At 34.3% G+C, this 12,923-nt stretch overlaps 1 protein-coding gene across 2 annotated transcripts in view; it reads left to right on the top strand.

Moving 5' to 3' along the window:
* Nucleotides 1-12,923, top strand: part of LOC125052359 (ribosomal protein S6 kinase alpha-5-like) — a 75,699-nt gene that overhangs the window by 28,309 nt on the left and 34,467 nt on the right. For both annotated transcript variants that reach the window (XM_047653159.1, XM_047653160.1), the window contains exons 3-4: nt 11,374-11,507; nt 12,791-12,875. In XM_047653159.1, coding sequence (XP_047509115.1) covers nt 11,374-11,507; nt 12,791-12,875 — 219 coding nt within the window. The remainder of the gene's footprint in view (nt 1-11,373; nt 11,508-12,790; nt 12,876-12,923) is intronic.

Here is a 12,923-nt window from a genome sequence, read left to right as displayed (position 1 = left end):
AGTCGCCGTATTAACTGTTATTCGTTTGACCTACAATAACCGGAAAGAGTATACGTACGTGTACTTTATTAATATCCTGTTCTGATTTTAAAAACCAGACCCGTTTTTGTTAAGTATAAAATTAATTGGCTGATATTGATATACATTGTACACTATTAAAACCCTCACAAGGCTTGTTTCAGTTCTATATCAAGTTCGCAAACTTATAAATGTTTTCAAATCCTTAAAAAAACCTTCTGATCCACATACAATCAAGATAGTGTATGCTGCATTATGCCAGTCGATATTATCTTACTGCGGTATGGGGTGGAGCGGCATTCTCTTCAATGCTGAAAATTGAGCGCACCCAACGTGTCATTCTTAAGATATCCTATAGGAAACCTTTCCGCTACTTAACGGACATTTTTTTTTTATGTAATAGGAGGCAAACGGGCCGGAGGCTCACCTGATGTTAAGTGATACCGCCGCCCATGGACACTCACACTGCTAGAAGGCTCGCAAGTGCCGGCCTTTCAAGAATTTGTACGCTCATTTCTTGAAGGACCCTAAATCGACTTTTTTGGAAACAAACACCCGCCGCACCACATCTCACAAAACGCAAACCTATAAGCAACCCAAAAAACGCAGTTTCTTCGCCCAACGCTTTTTCTCCTACCGAGGCCCTTTCATTTTTAACCACTTCCTTAAAAACAAAATTATCCATTTCAAAACTCACATTACATCAAATCTCAAACAATATCTTGTCAACCTCTTCTATACTGATACAGAAAAAATTATTATTGTGCAAAAATAGTTTAAAATATATAAATTTGTGTTATGTAGAAATCATAAAGTAAAATACTGTTTACATGCCAAAAGGAAGAGGCTGCCTCTGTACTCTTTATTTTACCTAAATATCTTGTTATTATTGTGTATTAATGTTTTTTTTTTCTTTCATTTCCTATCGCGTCTCATTGGCGCGTAGCCGTGTAAAGTAACTACTAGGGTAATTCTGTTATCATTATAAAAGTCTAACAATATTGTATTTTTTATGATAAGTAATGAGTTCTAACTTGATTTGTGGTCGTCATTAAGTTGCTTATTACCGGGGCAATTAAGTAACGGAAAATATTATTCAAACTATATAACCGGATACCTATTGGGTATATTAATTGTTGTCGGTGGGGTGGGGAAGGTAAGATAAATATCCTGGCACGTTACGTTTTTTATACAAAGTATTGAAGCGATTTCATAGTATATAGTTGATAAAAAAAAACATCAGTAGCGCAGCAGATTTCTGTATCTGTTTCATGATCATTTGTGAATCTAATAGGCAAGTAGGTGATCAGCATCCTATGCCTGACACGCCGTCGACTTTTTGGGTTAAGGTGGTGCACAGCCGGGGATCGAATCTACGACCTCAGGGATGAGAGTAGCACGCTGCAGTCACTAGGCTGAAAAACTGCTCTAAACTAAGTTTATAACAACGTTATTAATTAATTTTAATTGTGAATGTATTACCCATTTCCGTGGCTTGAAAATGCACGTGAATTGAACCAGTAGTTCCTGGTGAAATGGTTCAATAGTAGGCACAAAAGCCTTAAATAATTAATAAAACAGGTGCATACTAAGCTCTGCCCCACGCCTCATATAAGCTAATGTATGATGAATTTCCCTCAATAGTTTTCTGTATAGGCCAACTTAAGCTTGGATATTTCAATAGCATATAGCTTGTTAAGACCACCGTTGGTGGATTCGATTAACTTTGAGCTGTATCGAGTTACTGAGGGCGTAGGGATGACACGAGATGACACGGCCCACCCAAAACGGGATAACGGGAGATATTTATAGATTTTTTTAAAGGGCTCTGTAATTGTCATATTGTTCTGAATATGGATTTATTAATTGTCTAACAATAATAATAATAATTTGTTTTTGCATTGCATTTAGCTGGTTGACATGCTGCAGGTATTGTGACCATCATTGTGAGAGGCTGGTGCCTATAATTGTACTGTAGAAGTCCTGTGGTCACCAGCCTTCTATCGCGGACAGAACATATATAAAGAGAAGACTACATACTATGACTAAACTAAAGTAATATACAAAATAAAACTAAAGCATGAGTGGTTGTGGGGGGTGTGAAAGAATTTAATTTAAAGTCTACCTCAAATGGATTACGATTTTTCTGTTGCATCGTAATCAAAGCTTAGAAATTTAGAAACAGATATTTTTATTTATTTTTATTTTGACTGTTAAAGGAAAAATAAAGATGGAAATGACGCTTATAAATCAAACAGCGCAAAGGAAATGTAGTAAAGCTAAACTACTATGCTTGTAATTTGCTATGTAAAGTCGATAAATTGTATTACTAAGCTTATTGACAAATGTAACGGAACTTAACTGGGATTGCATAAACAAAAGAAATCTACAAGTACTTAAGTAATAAATAAACCTTTACACAATAGAATTACAACCTTATATTGGAAAACTACCTGGCTTTTGACCATTCACAAAGTTAATCCCGGCCTAAATTAAAGAATAAGAAATCCTAACTGCACAGACGCCATCTGCGAAAGTGGTCATATAGCACATCCGTTGCGTGCGTACCTGAATTAGGCGGACACCTGCTCGAGATGCGCTTGCGCCGAACGTTCCCTGTTGTCAAGCGCGGTAATTCTAAAGTCAAATATTTTTGAATTTGGAATTTGATATAAGAAAAAGTGCTTGCGTACAAAGTCAGAAGTGAAACTTCTTTGGCAAACTAATTTTTATGTCTTGTTCATATTTATACAAATCTTAAACTTTAGATTTCCGAGACTTAGAGGGAGGGGAAAAGGCAGATATGTTAGGAATTTAATTGTCATTAAAATATTAAGTGTCGAAAATTAATACAAATAATACTTTTTCTTAAAATTTATTTCTGCGATGATAAGAACACGTGGCATTTTAATTTACATGTCGTCATTTGAGATTTCAATAAATTATTTTGCATGAAATATAAAATACTAATATTTCATAAATTCTCTTTACGAAATTTCAATTTTATAAATAGAATTTCTATAAGGTAATTCGCTCTTCTCACTCTCTCAATCGCCCTCTCCCTTTTCTTCGACAAAAACGCTGGACATCTTCGTGACGTTTCATCCGTAAAAATTTTACCCTCATGCGCCTAAAAGTTTCACTTCAAAAACCTTTCCGCGGGATAGTCAGTAGTTAATAGTAGGAGGATAAAATGTTATATAATTAAACTAAATTTGTTATTTCCTCAATTGTATCTTTTAATACTAGAAATACGTAAATTTTGTAAATCCCATAAGTAATGAAATAGTAGTATTTTTACTTCCGCTTTAGTGAACCTATATGCCCCCATTCGTTACGGCCTTATGACATTTGCTTGACATTTGTGATTATTGAAACGTTCAGCCTACAGAGTTCGTGCACCGAGGTCCGTGCCTCTGGTTTTGTGAGAGCAATGCTCTTTTGAGGTTAAGGGTAGATTTACCCTCAGTTACTGATTTAGATTTATATAACAGCTTCCCTCCGCGTGGGGATTACGCTATCTTTACAAATTGTAGTGATTTTGTTTTAAAAGATACTGTATTTGCATTTGCAGCATCTAATATCAAACGTAAGCTCTTTTTATTATTATCTTATTTATAATAGTTATTTCCGAACCAATTCGATATATGTTCCTTCAGTTATAGAGCGTGCTAATTCATAAAAGCCCGGCAACGCACTCGCGAGCCCCCTGGCATTGAAAATGTCCTTTTAAATAGTCAAATGCGGATAGGATACTTGATTTTATGTAATATTTGAGTTCCTACCATTTTAAAACGAAAATATGCTTCAAAACAGAATGACAACCTATTTATAATCTAACGAGGAAAAATAATAGAAAGCTACATATCAGAATGAGCCTAGTAGACTAAAATTGGGACGGCTGATGGCGACGTGTATCTCGTTCGTATATATTAAGTTTCTCATGTAAAAAATACATTTCTGTAAAGAGAATTAAAGATCTTTAAACATTAACGAGACTTTTACATTTAAAGTACATGAAGACTTTTAAGTTCTGTGCCAGTGTTGTTTGCATGAAAGCTACAAGAATGGCTCTTAATACATGTATTTTAATCTTAATTTTACTTTCTAATCATACAGCGAATGCAGTAAAAAGTGGTCAAACTATTAATTAAAATGTTTGCTATGAATCTTCATATTTATCGGCCATAAAGCACTGGACCCGCACGCCCCGCGTTGCCAACAGGATGCCGGCTCAAGTAACGTTTGTCGCTCAGCCAGGTGTAACGATTTTTTTTTATCGAGACAGCTGTTAGCCCGGGTTATTTACCCCGCATTTTATAGTTGTCGATATGGGAAAGGCGGTTTTATGTAAATATGAGATATATGACATTTACTTAGTATAATTTAACGTATCTAATACTGTACTTTGTATATAAGTTTTATTGTGCTGCCAACTGATTTCATTGTTTTATTGATATAAAAAATAAAATAAATCAGTCACCTTTTTAGGTCTGGGCCTCAGATTTCTGTATCTGTTTCATGATCATTTATCATTCTAAATAATGTAGGTGATTAGCCCCCTGTGCCTGATACAGGCCGTCGACTTTTTGGGTCTAAGGCAAGCCGGTTTCCTTAAGATGTTTTTCTTCACCGTTTGATCGAATGTTAAATTCGCATAGACAGCCCATTGGTGCACAACCTGGGATCGAACCTACGAACTCAGGAATGAGAGTCGCACACTAAAGACACTATTCCAACATGACATGTTTTGTCTATGTATATTTGTTTGATTAATTACTGAGCCGGAATATTCAAATTATCATTCTGTTCATAGCAGACTATTTTAATGGATGAAGATATGTGAGAGTAAATTATATATATAATATATAAGAAAAGTGGGCGTTTAAATATTCCAGTATTATATGGTATAAAAGCGATCAATGACATATTGTTGGAACATAAAATATGTACCCAAAAGTAAAAGTTCAACCCCCAAATGTCTCGAGCCTACGAGGGCAAATACTCGAAGGGTCGCGTGCGGTTCGTTCATCTCCACAAGGTCGTCTAGGCCCGTCAAAAGTTTGGGGTCATAGGCACGGGAATTATTAAAGAAATAATTTTATAACAATAAAACCTTCTTGTTTGTTTCACAATTCTTAAGACTATCCATCGGTGACCTTGTTTTCGTATTTACCCCGCATACATTCCAAGAAATTCCTTGCGTACATTTCTCTGGAATTGGGTTGAATGTTTTGTTATGACATTTCCTCGATTTTCAAAGTGGAATGGCCTTTGACTCACGTGATTTTTATGAACTAAGTTTTGGTGTCTAAAGTTATGTATGTATTACAGTATCAAAATCTAACCAAAAAATAAACTACACTAAACCACTAATTTCCTTATTGTAGCTTGCTTGAAATTCCGTTATAAATATTATAATAAATATAATATATTTAGCCCGTCCTTACATATTATAAAATCAAGTCTCCTGTCCACATATGTATGTCTATATTAATAAACAACCCAGCCAATTTTAGTGCAGTTTTCAAAGATAGTGTCCCGAGGAAAATTTTATATAAATTTACAGATATAGTGATCATTGATAAATCCATAATACACGAAATTTGGCGATGTATAGGACGGAAGTTAGTTCTAATATAAAAGTAATTTTATAAGGATTTTAGGTTTCCACATAATATTATTGACGTTAGACTGATATCGTTTCAACTCATTGTTAAGTGTCATCGCACTCTGTCAGGCCATTTGCATATTATCGTTTACCACTAATTCGGTTCATTACCTATATACGTTTTTAATTAAGCTATGTGGTAAGTAACTCTGCAGTTTAAATACGTTATAAATAAATCAGGAGGAACAAAAGGTCGCTTATCAATCAAGGAAAATACTATGGAAAAACATAATTGGATTGTAGGCAAGTGTAAAATCCACTAAGTAAACAATACGATATAAAATTGATAGATGTTACATGGGCTGATTGATGGTCTAAGCCATCTAAATAAATCATGTACTTAATTAAGAAAAAACAGCTATATCTAATTGGTCATTTAATTAGTAAATGAACATTGTTATATGACTCTAATAATCATTCTATTTAAAAGCATTTAAGTTAAATTTTTTTAATTGAAAGATTTTTATGTGCAAAACAAACGTGTACCAAGAGCGTACCAATTTTTAACAGGCCAGCAACGCACTCGCAAGCCCTTTGGCATTGAGTGTCCATGGGCCGCGGACTTAACATCAGGTGAGCCTCGTGCCCGTTTGCCCCCTGTTCTATAAAGCTAAATAACGTATATGTATGTGGTTATATTTCACGTAATACCTACTAAAATCCAAGAGAAAAAGTCCGTGGTTATGAGAAAAGTGTGAAAATGAGAAAGCGGTGGCAACGTTCAATGCACCTAAAAATCACAATACTGTTTCCGGCCAGGTTTTGATCTAGCAAGGACGGTCGATGATCTCGTGTCGTTGACTTCTAACTCTGAGAAGTTATTCACTCCTGGTATAAGGACCTTCGCCAATGATAAAGCTTACGTTTTATTAAGATTATTTGTGCATTTTGTAACAGTTAGTGGTAACACGGTATAATGTATAAAAAAGTATTGTTTTTGTTTATATATATATAAATTTAACGAATATTTAAATGATCCTATCCTTGGGATTGATTTGCTCCAGTTCAAACAATTTGTATGACTCAAAACTTAGCGATTAAAAAGAGTGGCGGAAAGTTTCTTGCCAGATCTTCTTGCCCGCTCTACGCCCTTGACTTGAACTGGTAGTAAATGTAAATGTACAATTAATTTTACTTCTTTTCAGACGTTCATAAGTGTACTAATTACCTATATGAATAAAGGTATTTTGAGTTTGAGTATCTATTGATAGCAGTGTTTAGGCTTTAGTTTTAGGCGTGTAACTCTAGAACCTGAAGTCCTGTGTTCATGGTAAATAAAAACGTCCTATAATCTAACAAATTTCCATATAGAGCACATAAAATAATCCACTTCATTTATATAAAGAAAAAGGATTAAGAAAACTGAAACTTTTTAAATGTTAGGATTTCTCTGTTGATTCCTTTATAAAATTGTAAATGTAAGGATATTAAATGCATATGATTTATTAAATTCTCAACGTCACAATTTGCGTGTTATGCAATGAAAAAATACAGTGTCCTTTTGTCGGGTCGTTGCTCTGCCCCAATGACAAATACGTTATCTAAATAAAGATATGAGGTAATGTTATTTATAACTATTGTGATGACTTTTGATTGTTCTTTCGTTCTATCCTGTGTTTCAAAAATATTTTTTAATTTTAATGTTGTCCAAGATTGAACTTACAGTGGTGGACTTAAGACGCATTATCGATGTGGGTGTTAATTTCTCCCAATTATATATATGATTTTATTTAAAAAATAAAAATAAAATAAATCAGTGGCACTACAACCTTTTTGGGTCTGGGTCTTAGATTTCAGTATCTGTTTCATGATCATTTATCAATCTAATAGGCAAGTAGGTGATCAGATCGAGCGAATGTTAAATACGCACATAGAAAGAAAGTCCATTGATGCAAAGCCGGGGTCCGAACCTACGACCTCAGAGATAAGAGTCTCACGCTGAAGCCACTAGGCCAACACTGCTCATTAATTTTTATATAATAGCTTTTATTTTTATTCTACCTTTAACGACGCTACAATAGCTCTTTGACGTTGATACTACTAAATATAGATTTCCTTGAATTTATGTATTGCACAATGATACAGGAAAATATCTCTATGCTCTTAAATAGATTTTAATTTAGTTCTCTGTTGACACTTAATGATAACAATAATGACAGAAAGGAGTTTTTGTTTTCATTTCTTTAGCTTTATCTGGGGTATCTTCTGTTGTTTATTGCGGCTCTTACAAAATAAGAAGGTTTCTATAGTCTTTGGTTTAAGGGAGCTACTACTAAACATTATTTAAACAATAGACACGCGAATTTTTTTTTATAGAAAAATGGGTCAGGAGGCTCGGCTCACCTGATGTTAAGTGATACCGCCGCCCATGGACACTCAATGCCAGAGGGCTCGTAAGTGCGTTGCCGGCATACGAATTTGTACGCTCTCTTCTTGAAGGACCCTAAGTCGAATTAGTTCGAAAATACTTCAGTGCGTTGCTGGTTCCACAAAATGCCTTAAAAAAACGCTCAGTTGTGGAACGGCGGACGTCGAGGTGATACGGGTGGAATTTCGTATTCTGCCTCGACGTCCGATGTCAGCTGCAGGTATTAATCCGATCAATTCCTCTGAAAACTCTTCTACCTAATTTACCACATCTCTTCTTTATCAGATAAGTAAATCTGCGTTTCTATTTCCCCTTGAGGTATGGTATTTTTAACGTCATATTATGTCAATGTTTGCAAGTGTAAACAATTTATCTGCGACCTTCCTACGTCTTCGTACGTTGAATCACTTGTGACTCATTATATCGCATAGTGTTGCTATCATATATATGTATGTTTTTCAAGTAATATATTGTGGCTAAGTCAATGTACAACCTCACATTACAACCTAACGTGATGCGGTCTAGCCTTAGGATTTAACAAGAACGTGTATGACCACGTTTTACGTTAGCCTGCGTACGTAATGTATGAACAAGCATCGTGATTGAAACTATATACTTGTTGTAATAGTAAATGACTGGTCCTGTTTAAAATTATAAATACTTTCGACGCATATCCGCAGACTATTAGACATGACAATTAATTTATTCAAAATATAATTTTTTCTGTTTTTCTTACACTGTTAAGTTTTTTTTCTGTGTGTTTGTGTATGTCTATGTGTGTTTCGTTAGTAATAATTGTTGTTATGTTATTCCCCGTATGCGACAAGATATTCACAACTGTTCCATGTGCCTCGTATTACCACGAATTATCTGGGTAATTCGCCAATGTTTCGGGTTTTAGCTATCTATAACACAATTTATGACATTGACCTTTTCCACGTTACCAAAGAGGATGTGAGGAAATATTTTAAGAAGCGAGAAGACTTCGACTTTATCTAGCAGTAGTCACAATTTAGCTTTCTCTTTAAAATATTAAATTGTCATTTGTTTAATATTTATTTTCAGTTTTCATTTATCTATTAATGAACTAATTTGACTTATGTTTTCTGTTTCATATATTTTGTTTATCAATGTAATCTGTGTAGCTGTATGATAACTTTAAATAAATAAGTCATAAGCAAATTACTCCCGTTTGTCATATATATATATTGTATGTTGACACGTCACAGTTCGCGCTAATTCATTACTGTGAATCTTACCGTATACGAGGAGAACTATATCAAGATTGTATCATTATTTGTATTGTATGCTGTATGTATTACATACTTTGTGACTTGTAACGGCAATGTGTAAGGGTGTGTTTAACAATACATAGTTAGGTCAGGAATGATTTAACTAAGTATACGAACGCCGCGCCTGTTGACAAGGTCGATAGTTGTATATGTATTTTTATTATAAATATTTTACAATAAAGGCCGATTTCAGTGTATCCTTTATTGTGTAATCTCACGACTCGCATCCCTCAGGTCCTAGATTCGATCCCCGGCTATGCGCCAAAAGACTTTCATTCTATGTGCGCATTTATCCGCTCGAACGGCTTGCCTAAGACCCAAAAAGTCGACGTGAAAGACGGCGTGTGTCAGGCACTGGAGGCTGATCACCTACTTGCCTATTAGATTGGCAAATGATCATGAAACAGATTCAGAAATCTGAGGCCCAGACCTAAAAGGCGCCACTGATTTATTTCTTGTGTAATATCTTAAAATGAAGTAAACGTCAGTTTGCTGAACTGAGATTTTCCCAAACAAACATTATCGAAAATAACAAAATTGCTACTGTGTGCGTGACCTTGTATACAAGGTCTGTGATCTTTGGAGTAGGTCGTGAATAGGTGAACAGCTTTTTATCCCAAAAGTAGTTATGTTTAAGGAACTGATTGATCTGTTGATTAATTTTAATATGTAATAGCATTCAATTATCGGTTACATGCAAACTCAAAATAATTTTATTCATATAGGTAAGCAAGTACACTTATGAACGTCAACAGAAAAGATGTTGTATTGATTCAAAATGTATATTTAGTACCAGTTCGCAAATCAAGGGCGTGGAGCGGCAAGAAGAACTGGCAAAAAACTTTCCGTCACTTAATCGCCAAGTTTTGAGTCATAGAAACTGGAGCATATAAATCCAAAGGATTAAGGATCATTTAAATATTCGTCAAATTTATAAAAAGCTTTATTGAATAATTTACGTTTCACGAGAGTTTTGACTTTATTTAGCGATAATTCTCTAGTTTTGTAAAAAGGAGTTTGTTGTAAAAACGAATACAATTTTCATATAAGGAGTGGTTTATCTTCTGGAGCCTGGTTGGTCGTACGCTTAGATTAATTCTCTTTCGAGTATATATACTGGTGAAAGTCACCATTTGTTTTAAAATCGTTTGAATTTTTTTTCCATACAACAACGCTTCAAGGATATATTGACCAGATAGTGTCATAATATTTAATTTCTTAAACTTATATATATATATATACACATTCTCTTACGATATCCTTCGAGTTCCAAAGGTGTTATAAAACTACATAATTACCTAGTTACCTTGTTTTCTATATGGGCTAATTGATATTCTGTTACGGAAATATGACAATAGATAGATCACACGACATTTATAATTGTAATTCAATATATTAGATCTTAGTATAAAATTGTTTATCTAGTGATTAAAAACGTTTGAAACCGGATTATGAAATTAATATTTGTTTGATTACCGGCCGGTTTGTGTATAGACGGATGTACGGAACAGCTGTATCTACGATCCTAGTCCATATTACGAGGCTGTATCTTCTTATATAAAAGAGCCTATGTGCTGGAAAAGACGACTTATTTTTTAAATAAAATTATCTATATGTTTTAAATATACGCACAATATAAGGTAGATTTGGTATTATAAGGTTCCATTTTCCACCTCACACATAGAAAGTACAACATATAGATTTCATTAAATTCAAAATAAAAATGAGACTTAACATGTTCACATACACATTGCACTCACGAGTGTTAAGCTTGCGTAATGTTGTTTTAAAAAAAAAATAACTTTATGGTAGAGCTGGGAACCCTGACACAGGTGTTTTTTACTTAAAAGAGTTTCCAAATCTTACTCATTGTAATACAATATATTATGTATAAATAAGTATATACTTATTTTAATTTGAAATATTTCATAAATTACTTTCGTACCTGATTTGTTTTGCAGATGCACATACAAATGGAGTCCATGCGTTTTATGATAGTAATATATTTTATTCTATTGTTACAGCGTATGGCAAAGTGTTCCTAGTAAAGAAGAGGTGTGGAGTGGACGAGGGCAAACTGTACGCGATGAAATTGCTCAAGAAGGCATCGATTGTACAGAAATTAAAGACTGCGGAACATACGAGGACCGAGCGGCAGGTAGATTCACTTGTTTATTTATTCATTATCACTTCGTTTGAGAAATATAATACAATTGACATAATTAAATTAAAAGGAGGGCAACTGGCGGCCGTATCGCTTTCGAGCGATCTCTTTCTTAACCTATTGTTTTAAAGCAACTCATCATTTGCATTAAACAAAGTTTTTGGTCAAAAGATATTTTTAATAAATTGTCTCTGCACAAAGACACAAATTAACATTACGACCTAGCCTTACTTAAGACTAATTAGTAATTTAAAATTAACCAAATTTACTTATTGTGTTTCATAGAACATAAGAAATTGTCCAATAACTCTACTGACTCTATTGAGGGGAAAACTCTGTTCTTGTGTTCTATTTTTCACTAACGTATCTACACTAATTCTCTACGTCAAACGGTTTTGGCCTTTTCAATCTTCTAGGCCCGTGGTGTCAAGAAGTTGAATAGCCTTGATATTAACATTCACGTGTTGGTGGATCTTTTGCTCGTGGGCTCCAGCTGGAACTTTAAACTTGATATTATAAGGCTCGTGAGAAATCGCTCCTATCAGAGAAAATATCTTAACCTTAAAACATCTTTGTCCTCTTGCGGCCTATTTTCTTTACGATAACAATATTTTCCTTACATAAGCTACACAGTACACATAAGCTTGGTATTACGCGTTGTGTTACTGTGTTATCCAATTAACGGCGTAATCTGCTCTGTGTCAACATTAAGCCTTTTACTTCCGATATTACGTTCTAATTAGTTGAAATAAATTAGGAATAAGTTTGTGCAGTTCTAATCGAACACATATAACGGGCAAGAGGCTCACCTGGATGGTATACCGCCGCCCATTTCCAGCGGGATCGCGAATCCATTGCCGGCCTTTTAATTAATAAATATTTATATTTGATATTAACACAATTGGCTGTTATAACTCTTGCCATCAACAGATTTAATTATTGTTCCACTTTATCTCGGTCTCCAATGACAGGTATGAAAAAATACAGGTATGAAAAAATACACACAAATTAAAGTGATTGTTAGACATGTCGGAATATGTATATCGCCAAGTTAAGGTGGGAAATGTAGTTCAAACGTTCGAAATGGGTTGAGATAGCAAATAGGCTTACAACACACAAAAAATTCTATAACGTCTTAAAATTTAGTATGAGAAATAAGTGCTGCAAGTGCTCATCAGATATTTCAAGTGAGATAAATGTGTTAATGTGTAATGTAGCCAAATATAATTTATATTTAAACCATTTTAGCCAGCTTAACAGAACCCATTTTTTTACAGGTCTTAGAGGCTGTAAGGGCGTGCCCCTTCCTTGTGACATTGCATTACGCGTTCCAGACTGAAACAAAACTTCACCTTATTTTAGGTAAGTGGTAAATTATCGAAATGCTTGTGTCTGAAGTAGTGCTTATCA

This window comes from Pieris napi, chromosome 9 (genome assembly GCF_905475465.1).
Source record: "Pieris napi chromosome 9, ilPieNapi1.2, whole genome shotgun sequence".
Taxonomy (NCBI): domain Eukaryota; kingdom Metazoa; phylum Arthropoda; class Insecta; order Lepidoptera; family Pieridae; genus Pieris; species Pieris napi.
This window is presented reverse-complemented; position numbering and strand designations above follow the sequence as displayed.